This window comes from Alexandromys fortis, unplaced genomic scaffold (genome assembly GCF_014885135.2).
Source record: "Alexandromys fortis isolate MF-2015 unplaced genomic scaffold, M_Fortis_MF-2015_v1.1 scaffold_159, whole genome shotgun sequence".
In the NCBI taxonomy this organism is placed as follows: domain Eukaryota; kingdom Metazoa; phylum Chordata; class Mammalia; order Rodentia; family Cricetidae; genus Alexandromys; species Alexandromys fortis.
In genome coordinates, this window is record NW_026068031.1 from 3008629 (window position 1) to 3029661 (window position 21033).

Below are 21033 nucleotides of genomic sequence, written 5' to 3' on the forward strand. Positions count from 1 at the left end.
GTTAAGAGCACTGGCTGCTCTTCCAGAGGATCCGGGTTCAATTTTCAGCACCCACATGGCAGCTCACAACTGTCTGTAACTCCAAGATCTGACACCCTCACACAGACATACATGCAGGCAAAAACCAAGGCAAATAAAATAAAAATAAATTATTATTTTTTTTAAAGAAATGCAGAAGAGCAGGATGTGGTGGCAAAAGCCCTTAGTTCCAGCACTTGGGAGGCAGAGGCAGGAGGATCTCTGAGTTCAAGGCCAGCTTGATCTACAACACAAGTTCCAGGGCAGCCAGGGCTACATAGAAAAACCCTTTCTCAAAAAAACAAAAACAAAAACAAAAACAAAAACAAAAAAAAAACACCCCCCCCCCTGCAAAAAACCTCAACCAACTAATCAAACAAACAAAACAACAAAACAAACAAGAAACCCACAAACACATAGACACAATTAAAAATAAAATCTTCATAATTCGTCTATTTTTAGATGGTCTATGTCAATTATTTGTTACATTTCCAACTCAATTTCAAATACATCTGTTGGGGCTGGAGATGGAGCTCTCCCTCTCTCTCTCTTTCTCTCTCTCACACACACATACACACACACACACACACACACACACACACAGCACCTGCACTCCTAGGGCCCCTACCCAGGCCCATGCCTCATTCTCCCCTGTCTGAGACTTCTATCCCCAAACTAAAGAGCATGAGCACATGTTTAATGTTCCTACTAGGTGGGGACATGGCCCAACATCCAATAAAGGTCCCTGTCTTTGTTACTTCTCTCTTTACACCGTCAAAATCCCTGACAGAAGCCACTCAAGGACTGAGGACGTATTTTGGCTCACAGTTGGAGGTACTGCCAGTCCATCACGGGGAAAGAAGTCATCAGCGGAGCTCACATTGTCAGTAGCTGATTGGCTGAGACAGATGAAGGCTGGTGCTCAGCTTGATTTAGCCTTTTTATCTAGTCCGGACCTCAGCCTATGGCATGATGCTGCCCACAGCCAGGGTGGGTTTTCCCATCTCAGTTAACCTAATTAGGAAACCCCCTCACTGCCATGTCTAGGGGTTTTGTCTCCCAATGACATAGTTCCTTCAAGCTGAGAGTTGGCATCCACCCTGACACTCACTTTCTAAAAGCTCTGTCTGGATATTTGGGGGGATACCGGGAAACAGAAGCTCCCCAGGCTTCTTCCCTAACTAGCTGCCACTTGGATTTTTTTAATGACCAGGGACCAGCTATGGGTCCACTGGTCCTCTGGCTCTGTCACGTCTGGGTACCCACTGAGTGGCTCAGACACACCAACTGTGATAGCGGATGACAGCATTTACCTTAGAAGTCTGTGTCAGGTGGAAGACTTAATTAAAATTAAATTAAATTTGCTTAATAGAATTAAAGATTCCCAGGGGAGGGAGGTAGATTTTCAGATGGTGAAGAGGAAGGGCATTATGGGTTCAAAACCACCCAGAACATAGGGAAGATGATATTTGGCTTTGAAAAATGTGTGTTAGAGGGCAGGGAATGTGGCAGCGCAGGTAAGGAGTCTGGACCCTGTCCATAAGCCTCAGTGGACTGTGGCTGCAGGGTTTATAATCTGGGGCGACTCGCAGGCTGTGAGCCTGCCGGGAAGCTGTGTAGAAAATCACGTAGGCAGGGCTGGAGAGATGGCTCAGAGGGGAAGAGCACTGGCTGCTCTTCCAGAGGTCCTGAGTTCGATTCCCAGCAACCACATGGTGGCTCACAACCATCTGTAATGAGACCTGGTGCCTTCCTTGCCAGCAGTACATTGTATGCTTAATAAAGAAGTAAATCTTTAAAAAAAAAAAATCACGTAGGCAGAGCTGGGCATGGCAGTTCAACCCGGCAGTGCTGGCACCTGGAGAGTAGAGGCAATAGAATCAGGCTACAGAGTGAGTCTGAGGTCAGTCTGGCTCAAATGAGACCCTGTCTCAAAAGTGGAAACGAAATACCTTCTTGCTGCTTTCTCCCAAACTCCTGGGTTCTAGCTGCAGGGGGTGTGCGTTCGTGTGTGTGTGTGTGTGTGTGTGTGTGTGTGTGTGTGTGTGTGTGTTTGTGTGTGTGTGTGTGTGCGCACGCGCACGCGCGTGAGTGAGTTTCCTGCTAGATATTTCCTGCCCCCACTATCACACCCTGCCCACCCAGGGCTTTTGACCCTAGCGGCTCTTTCCCCTTGGGCCTCTGTCAGTGCCTGGAATCCGCCCCATCCTGCCTGGAAGTCCCACCTACTGCCTCCCCCTCTAGCAGCTAAGATCTTCACCCTTTCCCTCTCCTGAAGCAACTCTCAAATGTCATTGATGAGTGATGAGCAAAGTCCCAGGTGCCAAATCTGAAGTCACCTCAGGGCACCTCCTCCTCCTTCTCACCTTATGCAAAACTCCCCCTCTCAGCCACCCCCACATCCGGGGGATCTCCTCCTTTACCCCTGTGCTCTGTCTGCTGTCTTTCTGACTTTGACGCCTGTTAAAAAAAAAAAAAAAAAAAAAAAAAACCAGCCAATGCAGCCGGGGTAGGGTCTCCCTGAGTAGCAGCAATCCTCCTGTCTCAGCCTCTCCGTACTGGGATTAGAGTAGGCACAAGCATACCCATGCCTTCTGGAGGATGTTTTTCAGTTAGTCCTGATCATATGTTGATCTTGTATCCTGCAGTTTTGCTGAGCTTGCTCATCTGTTCTGACAGCTTGTTGCTGTTCTTCAGTTTCCTGCAAAAATCGATAGTTTGACCTCTTCCTTTCTAGTTTGGATGCCTGTCATTTCTTTCTCTTCCTGATTGCTCTGGTGAGAACTTCCGGGGAGTGTGGTTTTTTTTAATCTAAGAGAAATGGGCACCCTTGGAGAGCCTCACTCAGGGAAAGTTGACTACTGCGGTTGCCTTAGGAAAAGTTTGTTGCGGGCCTGAGAGATAACTCAGCAGTTAAGAGCACTGGCTGCTCTTCCAGAGAACCTGCGTTCAATTTCCAACATCCACATGGCAGCATACAGCTGTCTGTAACTCCAGTTCCAGGGCATCCAACACCTTCACACAGATATACATGCAGGCAAAACACCAACGCACACTTTAAAAAAGAAAAAGAAAAAAAGAAAAGTTTGTTTAAACTAAATGGAGGCCGGGGAGAGAAGCAGGAGAGTTTCCCTTTCCCAACCACTCATTAATTAAAATGATTTTTGAGGCCAGGCAAGATGACACACACCTTTAGTCCCAGCACTCCAGAGGTAGAGGCAGGCAGATCTCTGTGAGTTTGAGGGCAGCCTGGTCTACAGAGGGAGTTCCAGAACAGCCAGAGCTGTTACAGAGAAATACTCAAAAAAAACAAAACAAAACAAAACAAAACAAAAACAAACAAACAATAACAACAAAAGTTAAAAACAAGGGGCTAGGGAGGTGGCTCAACTGGCAAAGTGCTTGTTGTTCAGACTTGAGGACCTGAATTCCAGCCACATACTATCCACATAAATCCACAGAAAAATCCACTAATACCTACATAAAAAGCTGGGTGTGTTTGCACACCTGCCTGTAATCCCTGCTCTGGGAAAGCTGAGCCCATAGGGTTCCTGGGCCATGTTGGTCAGACATTATAGTCAAATTGAGAAAAACAAGCATTAATTTCTGGTACACATGCAAGTATACACACACATACACACACACAAACACCACACAAAATTTACAGTCTTTTTTTTCTCTATACTGGGCATGGAGCCAGCCTTGTTTGTATTAGGTACTCTGACCCACTGAGCTGTATCTAGGGCCCTTTGCTTTTTCTTTTGAGAAATGCCCTCACTAAGCTGTCCAAGCTAACTTTGAACTTTCCAGTTTCTTGCTTCAGAGGTTATGGGCCTGTGCTTGCAGGGTCAGTGCTTTTCTGACCTTATCCATGTAAACAAACCTTTCTTTTTTATTTTTATTTTATGTGCATTAGTGTTTTGCCTGCACATATGTCTGTGTGAGGGTGTCAGATCCCGTAGAACTGGAGTTATAGACGGGTGTAAGCTGCCATGTGGGTGCTGAGAACTGAACCAAGTCCTTGGGAAGAGCAGTCAGTGCTCTTAATTGCTGAGTCATCTCTCCAGCCCCATGAACACCTTTCTTTCTTTTTTTTTTTAATATTTATTTATTTATTATGTATACAATATTCTGTCTGTGTGTATGCCCGATGGCCAGAAGAGGGCACCAGACCTCATTACAGATGGTTGTGAGCCACCATCTGTGGCTGTGCTGGGAATTGAACTCAAGACCTTTGGAAGAGCAGGCAGTGCTCTTAACCGCTGAGCCATCTCTCCAGCCCACGAACACCTTTCTTTAAAGAAATATTTATGCCAGTTGATGGTGTCTTATGCCTTCAATCCCAGCAGTCTGAGTTTGAGGTCAGTCTGATCTACAGACCGAGTTCCAGGACAGCCAGGATGACACAGAGAAACCCTGTCTCAAAAAACAAAAAAACAAAAAAAAAAAAAAAAAAATTACAGCAGAGTTCCCTAGAGCTGGAGTTACATTTGGGAGATGCCTGGATTTGAGTGCTGGGAACTGAGCTCTGTTTCTCTACAAGAGCAGCTAATTGCTCTTAACGGTTGAACCATCTCTCCAGCCCTGATTTATCCTTTTCTCTTTCTCTGTCTCTCTCTTATGAGACGGGGTCTCTCTATATAGTCCTGACTGACCTGGAACTATGTAGACTAGGCTGGTCTCGAACTCACAGAGTTCACAGAATTCAGAGTTCACAGCGGTGCTGCCTGCCTTCCGCTCCCGAACGCTGGGAATAAAGGTGTGCGTCACCACTCCCAGCTATTGCCCATTTTTTTAAGTGTAAAAGTTCAGCAATATTAAATATATTCATGTTGCAATACAACTGATCCACACAGCTTTTCATCTTGCAAACTGAGCTGTCCTCATTAAACATGAGTTCTCTGTCATCCTTCTCTCCACGGCTCCGGCAGCCACCAGTCCACATTCTTTCCCTGAGTCCGGCACTCCAGAAACCTCACACAAGTAAGCACACAGATGTCTTTTTGAGATGTCCGATTTTCCTAGCTCAGTGTCCTTGGGGTTCATCCATGTTGTAGCCCGTGGCGAGGCATGTTAGGGTGCTTCTTCAGGCATCTGAGTAGATGGAAAGCAATGGCGCTTGGGAGAAGGTCAAGTCAGAGGTTGAGGTAAGACGTCGTTGGAGGCGGTAAGCTCCTGCTTTGGCCTTGGTTTCAGAAAAGAATGTGGAGCGGTGGGTGGCAACCACACTAGTTGACTCCTTTGGAGAATGGGGCCCAGAAGGACCCAGGGGCGGAGCTGTGAGTAGAGGACCTCCTTATCCCGGATCGTCCAGGAGACCAAAGAGAGGCCAGCAGTCACTCTAACTCCTTTGTCTCTGTTTGTGTCCTGCAGGGTGCAGACTTCACAGCACCAGGGGGTGGCCTTTGTGGCATCAGATGAAAGTCAGGAGTGCAGATTCCCCAGGCTGGGCATTCCAGGGGTCCACATTGTTGTCTCTGGTCTCTTTACCCTCCTGGGAACTGTAAAAACCCTTCCCATCCAGACGCTCCTTTTCAGATCCCACGTGGCGTGGAAAGAGCCTGATCTGGAGGGTTCACACGGCCGTGGGTGAGACTGCAGTCGGTGTCTACGGAAGGCAGGCTGGAGCTAGACCTGATGCTGAGTTCAGAGACAAGCCCCACCTTCAGGAGAACCACGCTGCGGGGTAGCCGGGGTAGTCGGCAGCCGCGCCGGTTTGAACAGATGTGGTGGTAGCTTGGCGTGGGGGAAGGGCGGGTTTTCAGAGAGTGCGGCCGAAGAGATTTTTGCACCAAGTCAAGGAAGTATGGGGGCAGATCAGGGCACTCTAGGCTCAGGGAGAGACAGAGCGAGCAAGGTCCGGAAGAAGGGAACCAGGCGGTTGCTCTTTAGTTTGCTGCCAATGGGATCAGCAGGAATCTGGGCAACTAGAGTTTGAGTTGAATTTCTCTGGCTATGGGAGGGAAGGGATGGGAAAGGAGAACGCTAGTATGGAGGCCATTTGGGGAAATGTCTGCTGGTGGTGAGAGGGTTGGGATATATGTATATGTATATGTATATGTATATGTATATGTATATGTATATGTATATGTATATATTTTTGAGATAAGGTCTCATGTAGCTCAGGTTGTCCTCAAACTTGCTAGCTATGTAGCTAAGGAGAATCTTGAACTTCAGATCCTCCTATCTCCATCTTCTGAGCGCTGGGACTACAGGCATATGCCTCCTCCAACCCCACGGGGGATGGAGCCCAGGGCTACACAAGCACTCTGCCAATTGAGCTACACCCCCAGTGCCTAAAAGAAAAAGTTAAAATGAAAATGCCATACAGTGGTGGTGTATGTCTTTAGTCCCAGCACTCAGGAGGCAGAGGCAGGTGAATCTCTTGAGTTCAAGGCCAGCTTGGTCTACAGAGTGAGTGTCAGGACAGCCAGGGCTACATAGAGAAATCCTGTCTTGAAAAACTAGAACAAACAAACAAAAAGTTAAGAAATTCCATACAGGTTGGGCAGTGGTGGCACACACTTTAATCCCAGCACTGGGAAAGTAGAGGCAGGCAGATCTCCATGAGTGTGAGGCCAGCCTGGTCTACAGAGCGAGTTCCAGGACAGGCTCCAAAGTTACACTGAGAAACCCTGTCTCAAATAAACAAAAAACAAAATAAAAATAAACAAACAAAGAAATTCCATACAGCATTTACTTACTTCTTTTTCCTTTATTTTAATTTGGAGTCTAGATTGCCCTGGAACTCATCATGTAGACAGCTTGGACTCCAAGTTGTAGCCATCCTCCTGTCTTAGCTTCCAGTGTACTGGGATTGATTACAGTGTGTATCCCATCCCGCACAACACTGGATGCTGCTGTAGGGGCCATATAGGTGTTCATTCATGTGCAACACACAGCCTTCCTTGTACTCACAAACACTACCAGAAACCGTGCTCCCATCTCCCACCCCCCACCAGACAGGGTTTCTCTGTATAGCTCTGTCTTGGATCTCGCTCTGTAGACCAGAACTCCCAGAGATCCACCTGTCTCTGCCTCCTGGGTGCTGGAATTAAGGGTGTGTGCCACCACTGCCCGGCAGGACCCCTATTTTTGCAGATGGGAAAGCATTGCCCAAGGATGCACAGAAGGAGGGGTGTGACTAGAGCTGGGAGTCTGTCTCCAAGAAGCTGTGATTTCAGCTTTCCATTATTCTGTGGTCCTGCCAACCTCAGAGCAGAAACGCAGACAGGGTCGGGTGACAGCAGCCAGACAGGATATAGACAGTGGGTGATGGCTGCCATAGGTTCCCAGAGGCTGTGCCTCAGTCTCCCTGTCTGTATGGGAATAGGAACAGCTCCCTCTGTGGAATAGAGTTTGTTGGGAGGTCCTTTGTGTACTCAGAATACCATGTACCCGCATTTCACTGTGGTGCAAACAGGGTCCATGCTCCCTCTGTTTCCTTCTGGAATGCTCCTGGGGAGACCCTCCTCTCTGGGAATTTCTGCCATTTCCCTGCAGAGCTGGAACTGGCTTTGAAGCCAGCCTTGCTCTTCAGAGAGGGAGAGAGAGAGTTTTCAGGGACAGAGGCTGGGATGTTGGAAATTCAAATGAGGCCGCATGAACACCTTTTATTTTTGTTCTGAACATCTGAGTCTCTCTGTGGGGACTCCTCTGCCCAGAGTAGTCTCTCCCTTTGTGCAAGAGGGGATGTGAGAACCCCTGGGAGCAGGCTGGAGCAAGGTTGTCACCTCTCACCCACCCTGGGCCTTCACCCACCAGAAATAGAAAGGGCCAGGCTGTCAGCCCTAGGGAGGGGTTGTCTGGGGGAAGCCTTTGTACTGGGAGAAACCGGTAGCTCAGGCAGGTGGCAGCAGGTGGCCCTGGCTTTTCTTTGCCTCCAGGAAGGCTAATATCAGCCGCTCAGGTCAGCAGCACCAGGGCCTGGGAAGTGAGGCCAGGGCTTAGTTCATAGCCCATCCTGCGACACTGGGTAACTCATCTCCTTGCTGGAGTTCTGTTGTTTCTTCCACAGCCCGATCATCTGCAGCAGGGTCACTTATGATTCCTTCCTTCGGGGACCTTCCTAGACTCACGCCCTCGAAGACTTGGTTGGTGTCTTGTGGCAGCACTGCCCTTCACCCCACCTTGGATTGGGGTTCAGGCCTGGCCAGTCTGGGACCCGGGCTGAGAACTTTAAAAACAGCAAGAATACTTGGTCTGTGGAGGTGTGGCTTTCCTACAGCTCCTCCCTGGGGAACTGCTGTAGGGAGGAAGAGACTGTGAGCACACAGACCCATGGCGCCTTTGCGGCCAGGGACAGGTAGATGGCTAACTAACTATCAGGGCATCTCAGACATGGACCTATACATTTGGAGCAGAGGCTACTGTGCTACCTGCTAACTCCTGATCTCCAGGGTAGGGAGAGAACTAGGGTCCCGGGTCTATAGCCAGGGAAACATTTGTAAGGACAGAGCCAGTATTAGCTGGTACAGAAGTATGTCGCCATTTTGACAGTCTGCATGACTGCGTGAAGACCTGGTGTCCGCCAGCGTGCTCACAGAAAGGGCAGGTTAGAGAAAGCTGCTGGGGTCCTGGGAACTGGTTCCTAGTCTTCAGAAAAATGTCTTTTTGTAGAATGAGGACGGGTACTGTTCTTACTTGGCCCAGTCCCCTACCCTCCTGCCTGGTCTGGGGCAGTGGGGATAGGGAATGGCTTTCTCACCTGGGCTGGGGTACAATAAAAAGATACTTTTCCCTCTTTCCCACATGGAACCCGTGGCTCTGTGGCTCACTTAGGGCAGGAAGTTGCTTGGCAGCCGCCAACCACAGACCAGGTGGCCTTAGCCCCTGGATCCTCATTGCCTCTTTGTTTAGTCTCCCTCAGCCTCCGCCAGATACCTCATCCACTAAGCAAGGGCTTTCTTGTCTTTGTCCTTCCTGGCCCTCAGAAAACCTCAAGATGGAATTGAGGTGCAGTAAGAACAGGTAGTGTTCTTACTGGGGAGGGAGACCCTGAATTCTCTGCCAGCTGCCCCGACTTCCCTGTGCAGCTATTTCTGTTTCTATTTTGAACAGTTTGGGTTGGTTGCTTCCCTGCCTTCCTGCTGGGTGTTTATAGTGAGGAAAATAATTGGTAATATTTGCACAGATGTGCTGGCACTGCAGCTCATCACAGGCACCTTTACCCGGGGGACTGCCCCAGCCCCCCTCCCCACCCCCCAGTCTCTCTGCCAGCCAGAGGAACCAGCCTGAAGGGGAGGAACCGACAGCCCTGGGGCTCAGGCAGGAGGCACAGGCAGAGCCAGGAAGCAGGAGGACTAAAGCGCCCCAGGCATGCCAGAGGCAGACCTCTTCCAGAACAGGGATGTGGTGCCTATGCTCCAAGGACTTGAGGACAAGGGCAGGTTCCACGGAACAGGCCCTTCCTAGCAGGGGGAGTGGGAAGCCCCCAGGGCCCTCCTCTCTTCCCATTATCTTTGGTAGAGCCTAAATTTGTATATAAGGGTAGGCATGGGAGTGAAAAGGATGTGTTGGGGGAGGGGACACCAAGACTAGGGTTGAAAATACTAAAACCGGGTAAGGGTGCCGTGTGCCTATATGAGGCAGCTTGAGAGACATATTGAGACTCTGTCTTTAGGGAGAAGGGAAGAGAGAAAGGAAAGAAGGGAGGGAGGGTGGGAGAAAAAGAGGGAGGGAGGACCCAGGAAGTCACGTGGTTCCTTTTCCTTCTTCTCAAGGCCCAGAACAGCCTGCTGGAAGACGGGGAAGGAAGTGAGTGTAGTCTGGGTTGTGGGGCAGACAGCCTAGTTAGGCTTGGGGCCTTGTGCCAGCCTGGAGAAGGAACGATGCCTCAGGGTGGGCGGATATGGATGAGAGTTTTCAGGCCTCCATCTTCGCCTCTTGAGGGTTCACGTGAGACATGCAGACATGTTGCACGACTGGGCCTATGTGGAGGTGCGTGTACATGCAAATATGTGCACATATGGTGCACATACATATGCATGTGAATGTGGTGTGTGTGTGTCTGGGTTTGGGTTCCCTCAGAGCTAACATTGAGAAACGTCCAATGAGAGCCATTTCAGGCGATGCAGTAGAGCAATGGGAAGGAGAGGGAGGAAGGGAGCCACTGAGGGCCAAGCTACCAATGGATTGCGGCAATGGAAAAGAAGAGGTCCTACTGGGGACCGCCGGGAGCTAGCGGACAATATGCCTCATCTCCCATCCAAGGGGCAAGACATCAAAGCTACGTATCCACCCATTCCTACCAGGCTCTGAGTGAAGCAGCATCACCTCCAGTACTCAGCTTGACTTGTCTCTGGCCATCTGTCACCAAGTGATAGACGCTGAGGGGGCAGAGGGAGCAGAGGGATTTGGGCGAATGCTGGCACATCTGCTTAGTGTGGTGGGTATGATGACGTGGCACCCCAGGGACCTTCAGATGGCCCACATAGGGGCTGGCCTCAGCTGAAGAAAGCCGGCTCATTCAAGGTCACATTTCTGGGTGGCCCACAACCAGTGACTGACAGATGAGAGGACAGCAAGACCTGGCTATTTGCACTTTCTTGTGTCGACCCTGGAGAGCTCCCTGGTTCTACCCTGGGTTGGTCTAGACTGCCGACCTCTCACTATTCCCAGACACCCCCCCCCACCTTCCCACAAACACACCCTACATGCTAATTTCTCTTCTAAGTTCTCTCGTTCATGCAGTACACGAGGCTGTGTATACAGACACAGAGTTGTGTCTTATATGTGGATATCCATAGGATGTGGGGCATGCGTAAGTATTTCCTCAGGGCCTTCTAGACACGGTGACTTTGATACCAGGCCAGCTCCTCTTCCAGGGGCCCAGGACTGAGAGGCTATTGGGAATTTGGAGCCGAGGCTAGAACCTGCGGCACGGATAACTTCCTCTCCACATTTCCCAGTGGCAGCTTTGGGGACCAGAGATGTGGGGGAGCCAAAAAGGGATAGCAGGGGAATGGGACCATTGGCATGCTGTACTCTTTCTACCTTTGTAGCTCCAGGCAGCTGTGTAGCATGTAGTCACGCTGGTTCCCTTCCTTACCTCCAAGGCTCTTGCACCTAGGAGAGCTTTTTCTGCAGGCCTGCATCTTATCTCACCTTGCCTTGCATCAATCAAATGCAATCCATCAACCTACAACCCAGGCACTCCAGGCCGAGCAGTGTTAGGGTATCTTTGACCTCGGGCCTCTTTTCTTGAGGCCCACGTGGAGATCCAGACAACAGACATGGGATGGTGAAGGTCAGCATGGGGTACAGGCACAGGACAGCCAGAGGCCCAGATGGCACCAGGTGTTACAGAAAAATTTATTGTCAGGATAAATAGAGACAGTACCGGGACGTCAACTGCCAGTGCAGGGAGTGGAGCGTGGGCAACACCTGAAGTGAGGGGGATGGGGAGGGTGTGGGATGAGAGCACAGAAACTGCCAGGTTCCCCAGATCGTGCACAATAGTCCTGCAGCCTGAATCCCAGCGGGCCTGCCTTCCCATTGGACCGGGTCCTTTGCTCTCAAAGTCACTGAAACTGTCATTCCTTAGTGCCTTGGGGTGGGGGTGGGGCTTGAAAGCAGTCCTGAGTGGCAGTTATCAGTGAAGGTGCTCGGGGGACCATTACCACCACTGCCCCGTCATTCAAAGATGGGAAAATATCATGAGTGGATAGAAAGGCTTGGCCTTCCTGCCTTTGATGGATGGTTTAGAAATGGCTGCAAAAAAAATTATTCCAGGCTGGATAGTCCAGGCCGAATCGGAACAGCCTGGGAACCTCCATGGGAGGCTCTAACATGTCCTTGTCTGCCAGCATGGAGAGTTACATAGAAACAAATCTTAGGTGGATTCTGGTGGTCCTTCTAGACTTTGCTCAGGAGATGCCTCCTCCTGAGCACTGCTGACTGCTGCACAGCCCACATCTGTGTGTCCCTCTTCTGTCTACATTTCTCACATTTTCCCCATAAGCCTGAGTCCAGGGTCTTGCACTCAGTAGCTGGGGAGTAACAATATCCTTCCCCAGTCTCCCTTGCTGGGGGGCACCAACTCAGAGCCCTCCCAGCAGAGCCTAGAAGGGATGGTAGAGAGAAGAACTGGGGTACAGTGAGTGAGGGGGGCTATGTGGTCTTGCAGGATCCCAGGCCTCCATCCTCTCTGGCACCACACTTGATTTTGTCTGGCACGGAAAAGCCCCAGCAACCTGCCCTTAGGACAGAGTTCTCCCGGGTCATCCCCACCCTAGGAGACACTACAGACTATCTTCCGCACCAACAAGGGAAGATATATGGTACCCAGAGACAGGAGGAGCAAGGAATGGCTGGGGGTCCATGTATTTCTTTCCTGGTTGGAGGATCCTGGGCATCATGATGGGGGCCTGGGTAGCTGCTCAAGATGTACACAGTGAAGAGCCCTATGGGTTACAAACACTGACCACACCCTTCACTCCTTGGGCATTCTTTTTCCTCCCTCGAACCTGCTGCTCTTTCTCTGTGGGAAAGATGGCAAGTGGAATCTGAGCTGCCTGTGGGACAGAGGCCCTGTGGGGAGTGGGCAGAGTAGGCTGGGCGAGGCCTGTTGGACAACCCTGCCTCTCCTGCTTCCCGTCCGCAACCGGCCTACTCTGGGACGCCGAGCAGTGAGCAAGAGGACTGTGTAGACTGCAGAATGAGAGGCCTCCCCTTAACACGCTGTTTTCACGGGTTCTCTTCAGGGTCAAGGCTCTCCATAGAGTACACAGTTTCAAGCCTTATACCTCCCTCTGGTAGGCCAGGAGAGCCAGGATGAGGGTCCTTACTAGCCACTAGCCATGGCCATTCTGGGACATGTAAGCGGCCAGAGCCACCACCACAGCCACATAGAGACCGGCCCCCACAGCGATGGAGAGTGTAGCCAGGAAGAGTGCCCGGCGGGAGGTGGTGCTGGCCAGGCGGAAGTCTCCCTTGGAGATGGCCTTGCTGGTCTAGGGAGACAAAAGGCTGGTATAAGGCAACATTCCCCACGTCCAACCAAACAGCCCAGTCCCCCAGGCCCTTCCCATCCTGCGGGTGAGTGTCAAGTCCTCCAGCTGAGAGAGGTGAGAGGCCAGAGAGGCACCACCCAGACCCCTCTACACTTACCCCCTGGGAGAAGTAGAAGGCAGCGATGCCCAGGGGCCAGAAACAGCAGAGCATGGAGAAGAGGGTGAGCCCCAGGTGGTCCCTGGGAGGCAGGGTGACAAAGGTGTCTTCGCTTTCGCTCTCTGTTGAGGTCCCGTCACTCTGCAAGAGAGTGGGGTTTGGTGGCAAAAGTCAGGGTCTTGCAAACCCCATCAGACCGATAAGAGTTGAAATGCAGGGTTCTTTGGCCCGCCACTAGTCCCTGGGTCCCCGTGGAGGAAGGAGATAATTGACTCCCACATCTATGGCTGTGACCATACATACAGCAAATACATAGATAGATAGATAAATAGGTAAATAAATAAATAATGCAGTTTAAAAAAAATGCAACAACCAAACAGGCAATATCCAATGGGCACACACAGAGCAAGCTTCTCTGCTGTTGAGAGTGGAAGCTGCTCTTTTTTTTGTTTTGTTTTGTTTTTACCACCATCGCCCAGCTTCAAGAGCCTGTGCAGTGACCCAGGGAAGAGTACTTTAGGAATTATTTCTCACGGTGGAAGAATGCAAGTCTCTGAATCCAGAGATGTTTATCACAAGGGAGAGCCCAGCGAAGACGGGAAGGTGAGAGGCCTTCTCAATGCCCAAAGATCAGGCGATCAAGTTAACAAATGATGGAAGGGCTCACAGCGAAAGACCCTGTCACTTTATAAATCGTCTTGTAAAACATATTAAATTGCACAGAGCGATATCGGAAAACCAGGCTATAATACCTTGTGGGAGAAAGGCAGAGAGGAAGCTTGATCAGCCACCCAAATAAAGTATTTTCAAGCGATTAATCGTTGCTGTTTCAATGGTTGCTATTTATCACTTGGGTCGATAAATAGTTAACCCAAGCTAATGCTATCCCCTCTCCTCCTCCATCTCCTCCTCCTCCTTCTTCTGCTATAGAGTACCTTGTAGTCCATGCTAGCCTTGAACTCGCCAAGTAGCCAGAGCTGACCTTGAACTTCTGAACCTTCTGTCTGTACCTCTCAAGTGCTTTGACACAAATGTGCTTTCTTTTTTGAGCTTAATCTTACTGTGTGTGCAGGACTCTAGATAGACCATGTTGACATCAGATTCCTCATCTTCCTGCCTCTGCCTCCTGAGCACTGGAATTAAAGGCATGTCCCATCATGCCCAGCGTAGAATCTACATTTTATTTTATTTTATTTTATTTTTTGAGACAGGGTTTCTTTGTGTAGCCTTGGAGTCTATCTTTGAAACTCCCACTATAGACCAGGCTGACCTCTGCCTCCCGAGTGTTGGGATTAAAGGCGTGCACCACCAGCACCAACCAGCTAGAATTTACAGTTTAAAAACTCTACTTACCTCTTCCTCCTGGCTATCCTCCTGGCCCTGCAGCTCTTCTTGGACCCCATAGGACACAGTGTGGATGGTGACATCCTCCTCCGTTTGGCCTGGTTCTGAGCCCTGTTCCGTGGGCCCTAGTGGGGGCTCCCTGGCCTCGGTGAAGCTGGTCTCACAGCTGCCTGCTTTGGGCTCTTTGACCTTGTCCTTTCCCAGGAGGCAGCGAGGCCGATACCAAGCCTCCACGGCCAGCTGCAGCGACCCTGGGTCTAGGAGCTGGTGGCTTCGAGCAGGACCAGCACCTCCTAGGAGGTAGGAATAAAGCTTTTCTTGGCAGGACCAGCTGGATGGGGCCTCCGTGTAGGGGTAGGGACTGTGGAGGTGGGCAGGGCTCCTTGGCAGCAGTGGGTTCTGTAATTCACTCAGTCTCTCCATGGTTCTGTCTGCCTTTGCCAGGGAGGGGAGTCCCGGTCCGCCACTCAGTCCTCACAGAGCCTGTCAGAGCAAGCAAGACAGGTAGTCATGGAGGCCAGGCCACTGGATACATGGCCTGGAGTGGTTAAACACGTGAACTTTGTGTTCTAAGTTGACCCTAGCCTTGCTTTGCCATCTGTCACCTGAGGGACCTGGAGCTGGCTATTGCTCGGTGCCTCAGTTTCTCCGTCTGTGAAGTGGGGGTGGTAGTGGCGTTCCCTTCAGAAAGCTGATCCTCTCATTTCCTAACTTGGCCTATGATTAATCAGTACTCGCTATATGCCAGGCGCTGTACCGGATGCTAAGAATACAGCCGAGAGAGAGGCAAAAGTCAGGGGATAGGGAGACGCGTGTCTGCTCGTCTTCAGGAGTTTAATCCAGATGCAGAAGACAGCTAGAGAGTAGTGTGTCTATCCTGGAGAAGCGCAGCGCACGGACCTGACAGGGAGGCAGGAAAGGTTTTGTGTTGAGACGTGGAGAAGGCAGTTAACAAAGTGGGGGAAACGGTAACCCATAGGCTGGATCTGAATGCCTTGCAAAGGCCTGGGTGTTAAAGCCATGGTTCTCAACCTGTGGGTCGCGACCCCGTGGTCGCGTATTGATATCTTGTGTATCAGATATTTGTGTAACGAATCATAGCAGTAGCAAAATTATAGTTACGAAGTAAGAACAAAGTAATTTTATGGTTGGGGGTCACCACAACACGAGGAACTGTATTAAAGGTCGCAGCATTAGGAAGGCTGTGTTATAGGCTTAGTAGTCCTCTGGTGTACGGAAGATGGTGGAAACCTTTAAGAGATGGAGGCTGGTGGGAGGTTTTAGGTCCCGGGGTGTGGCTTGAAGCAGATTGCTGGGATGCTGGTCTCTTGGGTCCACTCAGGCTCCTGACCGCTACAAGGGGAGCGGCTCTCTCTACTGCAGGCTGTCTGCCATGCTGGCAGCCTCCCCACACAGGCAAAGTGTCAGGGCCTGTAGATCTTAGGCTGAAGCCTCTGAAAAGTCAAAACAAGCTTCTATTCCTCTTAAACCGACTGGGCATCTTGTGGCAGCACCAGAGAGTTTATTTCACACCGAGGGAGGACTCTCTGCAAAGATCCTGTGGCTGGACAAAGGATGGCGGGGACGAGAGCCTGGGCGGGGGCTGGTGTGACTCCAGGTGCAGACAGAGGAGCGAGCGAGGGCCAAATGTGTAGTCCCGGTAAGGTCTAAGGGACCACAACATCAGCATGAATGGTGCTCGCATGCAGAGTGGACTGGACAGGGTCTAGTCTGTTCCATTTACAAAAGCACTACAATGTCTTTTTTTTTTTTTTTTTTTTTTTTTTTTTTGAGCCAGGGCTTCTCAGTAGCTTTGGAGTGTATCCTGGAACTTGCTCTGTAGACCAGGCTGGCATCGAACTCACAGAGATCCACCTGCCTCGGCCGCCTGAGTGCTGAGATTAAAGACGTACACCACCACTGCCTGGCTTGCTTTTTTTATATGAAAAAATTAAATACTTATTTATTTTGAGACAGGATTCCTCTGTGTAGCCCTGGCTGTCCTGGAACTGGCTCGGTAGACAAGTATCTGGTAAACTGAGGATACTGGGAACTCCCTGATGATACAGACCTGTAATCCCAGCTGTTTGGGAGGCTCAGGCAGGAGGACTATAAAGTGCATGGTCTGCCTGAACTACAGAGATACTGGGAACTCAGTGGTGGAGTTGGAGGGAAGGGGACAGGTGATGCTACCAGGTCTTGGTGGCAGACAGGACTAGGGGTTTATTCTCAAGTCAAGCAGGACTGCGCTCAGCTTGGCACAGAGGCTATGTTTAAGACTACAGCTTTTGCCAGGGGAGGGTACTTTCTCCCCCTCCCCCCAATGTAGTTTTAGGAAGTGTGCTTTAGGTTACTCTGCCCTCAAGGGAAACTGGAAAGTTCCTGCAAGACCTAAGGCACCTAAGGGTGCTGAGGCCTGCATCTGTGCACCCCAGCTGGAGGTACACTCACCCTCCAGGCACGGATTAGGGATGCACCAGAGGGCTGCCTTCCTGCCTTCAGCCAGCTGTCTACTCACTGCCTGGGAGGCTGGCTGAAGAAAGAGGAAAAGCCGCGGAGTGTGTCTCCAACAGATAGATTCAGGCACTCTATTAGGGAGGGACAGATATGGGGGCAGGGGCAGCGGCCTCAGAGACTTCTGTGACGATAAGGGTGGTTTGGGTGTGACTTGCCCTGGATTTTGGTCTGCAGATTTTGGACCCCACCTTGACTTTGATAACTCCGGTGAGCTTCACGACCGAGTTTCACTATCCAGTCAGATCAGATGCTGCTGCTGGTGGTGCACGTATTTGATCCCAGTTCTCGGGAGGCAGAGGCAGGTGGGTCTTTGTGAGTTCGAGGCCAGCCTGGTCTATAGAGTGAGTTCTAGGACAGCTAGGGCTACACAGAGAAACTGTCATCAAAACCCACAAACAAAAGCAGATGATAATCCTTGCCCATCCCATGAGGACCCAAAGAAGAAAGAGGCTGAGGTGACAGGGTCCCGTAGATGATAGATGAGTAGAGGCTGCTGTCCTTTTTAAAATCTTTTTTGACTTATATATGTGTATGATACGTATATGCATGTACAACATATGCCTCCCTGGTACCCACAGAGACCAAAAGAGTGTGTCAGATGCCCTGGAACTGGAGTTATGATGGCTCTGAGTCACCGTGTGGATGATGGGTTCTCTGGAAGAACAGCAAGTGCTCTTTACCACTAAGCTGCCGTAGCTCTAGCCAGGGAGGCTGCAATCCTGATTTCTGGGTTGCGGAACTTGTCCTCACCCACTAGGGCCATTTCTGACCTCCCAGCCGCCACCCTGCTCAAGACGGGTGGGAAGTAAGTGTAGGGAGAGATTCCTGCTCCCAGGGCTGAGTTTGTGGGACCCCAGGACCAGGCCCTATCAAGTGTTCTCAGTCAATGCCTGGGAAAGAGCCTTTTCTACTTCTGCCCCCAGGGGACCTAGGTGGATGCTACAAAGATGGTTCCGGAGTCACCTGAGATGAAATGGCTCCAGGAACAACGCCTGGTTAGAGGACAGAGAGGAAGTACATGGAAGAGTGGGGCATCAGGACGAGAGCAGGGCCCTGCGGGCATGTCCAAAGGCTGCCCGGCTGCCCCGACTGACTCATCACTGGGGAGGACATGGGCCGATGCCTACGTGAGGACAAAGGAAAGAAGAGAGGCTGCCATGGTGCTGAGCCCCTGGGAGTGGCTGCGTTGGACCCAAAGCAAAAGGAATGTCTAAGAAAGAACCACAAAGTACAACAGACAGGGGCATGTGGTCCAGCGGTCCAACTCCTGACGCACAGAGAGCACATGTGGACTGGGCTGCAGGGCTGCCACGTGCCTGAGGACCCAGCTTTTATGTCACTCTGCTATGACTTCCACGTGGCTGTCACCCAGCTGTGACAGAACCTTCGTAGTGGAGTGATGGGACATGGAGCTTAGGCTGGGAGACAGGTTCCAATCACAAGACAGGGCCTCGTCCTTCCTCCCTGGGAGTCCATTCCTGGACTACAGACTTCTTCTGGCCTCTCCGTTTTCCTAGGTTCGCCACGAGGGGTTGCAGGAAGTGGCCACAGAGGGCCACATTTTATGATTCTATAGCCCCATGGAGCCTCAGGAGGGAGCCCCTCTTTGAACACCCTGTCAAAGTATGGGATAGGTGAATATTCTCAGAGGTCAGTGAGGTAACCGTCATCATTCCCTGCCATTGCCCACTGGGCAGGTTGAGAGAGGCGAGGGAAAGGCAAGATCTGTTTGGGGCAGGCAGGCAGGCAGCAGAGCCATGAAGTTAGCGTGGACTTCCCGGGTTCAGCTGTGCCTTATCCCTACCCATCTCTCTGGGAACCGAGAAGGGAGCTCCCGGAGGACCCTCAGTTGGTCTTAATGGATAGCCCCTGGGCCTAGGAACTCCAGGGTGTCACTATTCATGCAGCTGAAGTGTGCAGGGGCCTTGAGGAGGAGTGGGCAGCCCAGGGCATTTAGGGCAGCTATAAGCATCAAACTCACCCCTGCCCTAACCTCTACCTTACCAGGAGACCTTGGCCAGTCTCTGCCCTTCCCTCTCATGCCCTCCCCTCCCCCCAAAGGGGATGGAGAGAAGCCTGGAGACCGGAAGGGCATTTGCAAGCCGGAAGCAGGCAGAGGCAACTGACCTCAGCTCATTCCCCGTTCTAGTCAAGCTGACACCAGCTGAGCCTCTGCAGTCTGGGCCACAGCTGGCCTTTTCTGGACTCCCTCCTTCCTAGCGCTCGGAGGGCTCTCCTCCCAGCCCCCCAGCCCCAAGCAAGGCTTTACAACCTTTCACACACAAAGATTTGTGATTTTTCCACAGTGGGAAAACGAGAAGTCATTTGACTGTCTAAGAGTCGGAAACGAGCTCAGTAAATGATGGCACACAATCCAGCGGTACAAGGGCCTTCGAACGGGCTCACAAAGAATAATGACTCGGGGAAATGCTCATTGCCATGCCAATGAGAAGGAAGAAAAGCAATCGGTGCGTGCAGCCATCCCCACTCCACCGAAATGTCAGCCGTGATTAGCCCCTGGAGTGGAAGCCCAGGAGCTCTTGTTTTCTTATTGTTTCCCACATTTGTTTATCTACTTACTTACAATGAGCATATACTGTTTTTCAATCAGGAAAAAAATTACGGGCTTTGTATTTCTACCTAAAATCCATCGAAGGTTATGAGCTCCTGCCGGATTTGGTGGCTGAGCACAACATTAAAGCCTTTCCCTGCCCATATTCCTACCTATATTTCAACTTCTGAAAAGTCCCTGGCGGGTGGTTGCGGCCCAGAGTCATGGATCTTTACACAGCTTGTGTCTGTTCCTCCACCCACCTCTCCAACTACTAGCAGAGTTTATGGCCTCATCCCAGGGACCCTACTCTGACTGGGAGAAAGGCTAACAGGTCACCAAGTCTTCTGTGCCATTGGCCTGGCTGGGACTTTGGGCCTGATGCTTAGGTCTGCATCCTGGTGTTCTTGTCCTCAGGGTGGGAGATCAAGCCACTTCTCTCGGTCATCTCAGCTACCTGGTCTTACATGGGCTGTGTGTGCCTCCTAGACTCTGGGGCGGTTGCTAGTGTACCTGCATATCTGCATATGAGTCTGTAAGTGTGTATGTATATGTGCACACATGTGCTGATGTGTATGATCTGTTCCAGAGGAAAGGCACAAGAAGGGCTGGGATTCTGAAGTCCCTATAAATTACACAGGTGGAGTTGTGAGTCTGGATCCTCCGAAAGAAGAGTTTTAGGGAGAAGGCGGCGTCTCTGAGAATGCCAAGCCCTTGGTGTTGTCTTCTGACTGAGGACTAGCCAAGACCTGTGGCTGGGGCTTTGCAAACACAGACCAAGGACAGGAAACTCTCCAGGGATCCCCCAGAGTCCAGTTGCAGCCTCCTGTGATCACACAAAGCAACCAACAGTAGCTGTACTCACTCAGAAAATGTATGGGAGAGCTAGGAGGGGCTGACTGTGACATCTCAGCTCCCTCGCTCCCCGGAATTCTACTGGGAGAAGAACAATAACTCATACTTACTGAGCTTTTTAACCACGTGCCAGGAACCAAACTGCTCTGAGTGCTCATTTGACTCTGTAATTCTGATGGGAGCATAACAATAGGGGGTGGTGTCAGCGGAGGGCTTTCTCTTCCAGCTGTGACAGCCTGTGAATGTCACATCAAACTGCCAGCAACAGCTAGGAAAGCCGGGGTGGAGGGGCACGAAGGCCCTGAAGAACCACTGAGGGTCAATGCCAAGATCCCAGGGGAAGGAGACACTCAGAGAAGGGAGCCCGAGCTTCAGGGGCCTTTCCTGATGCGTGAGGGGCTGGTTCATTGCCAGCTGTTCACAGCTGCTTCAGGGCATGACAAGGAAGGGGCTCAGTGAGCACCTCACTTTTTCATCTTGGCTCCTTGGTAGGAAAACATTCCAGAGGTAAGCGCAAACCAGAGACAGATCAGCCCTCAGGAGAGCCGAGAGCCGAGGACAAACTTGGAATCCACCACCTCACTGGATGTTGGTGACCTGCACGAGGTATTGCTGTTTGTCTGAGCCTCAGTGTCCTT

The 21033-nt window shown here is 51.0% G+C and overlaps 1 protein-coding gene across 1 annotated transcript; it reads right to left on the reverse strand.

The window, feature by feature from the left end:
* Window positions 1-12812: 12812 nt before the first annotated feature.
* Syndig1l (synapse differentiation inducing 1 like) lies at window positions 12813-14895 on the reverse strand. Its single transcript, XM_050164513.1, has 3 exons — window positions 14482-14895; window positions 13129-13269; window positions 12813-12971 (listed from the first exon to the last, which is right to left on the reverse strand). The coding sequence occupies exons 1-3, from the start codon at window positions 14893-14895 to the stop codon at window positions 12813-12815; spliced, it is 714 nt and encodes a 237-aa protein (XP_050020470.1).
* Window positions 14896-21033: the final 6138 nt, after the last annotated feature.

Bases quoted from the DNA above. Each gene is read 5' to 3' on its own strand.
- Syndig1l (XM_050164513.1), bottom strand. From the start codon at position 14,895: ATGGAGAGACTGAGTGAATTACAGAACCCACTGCTGCCAAGGAGCCCT. The intron at 13,270-14,481 runs GTAAGTAGAGTT...ACTCTCTTGCAG, and splicing joins AGGATAGCCAGGAGGAAGAG to AGTGACGGGACCTCAACAGA. The intron at 12,972-13,128 runs GTAAGTGTAGAG...TTGTCTCCCTAG, and splicing joins CCTTCTACTTCTCCCAGGGG to ACCAGCAAGGCCATCTCCAA.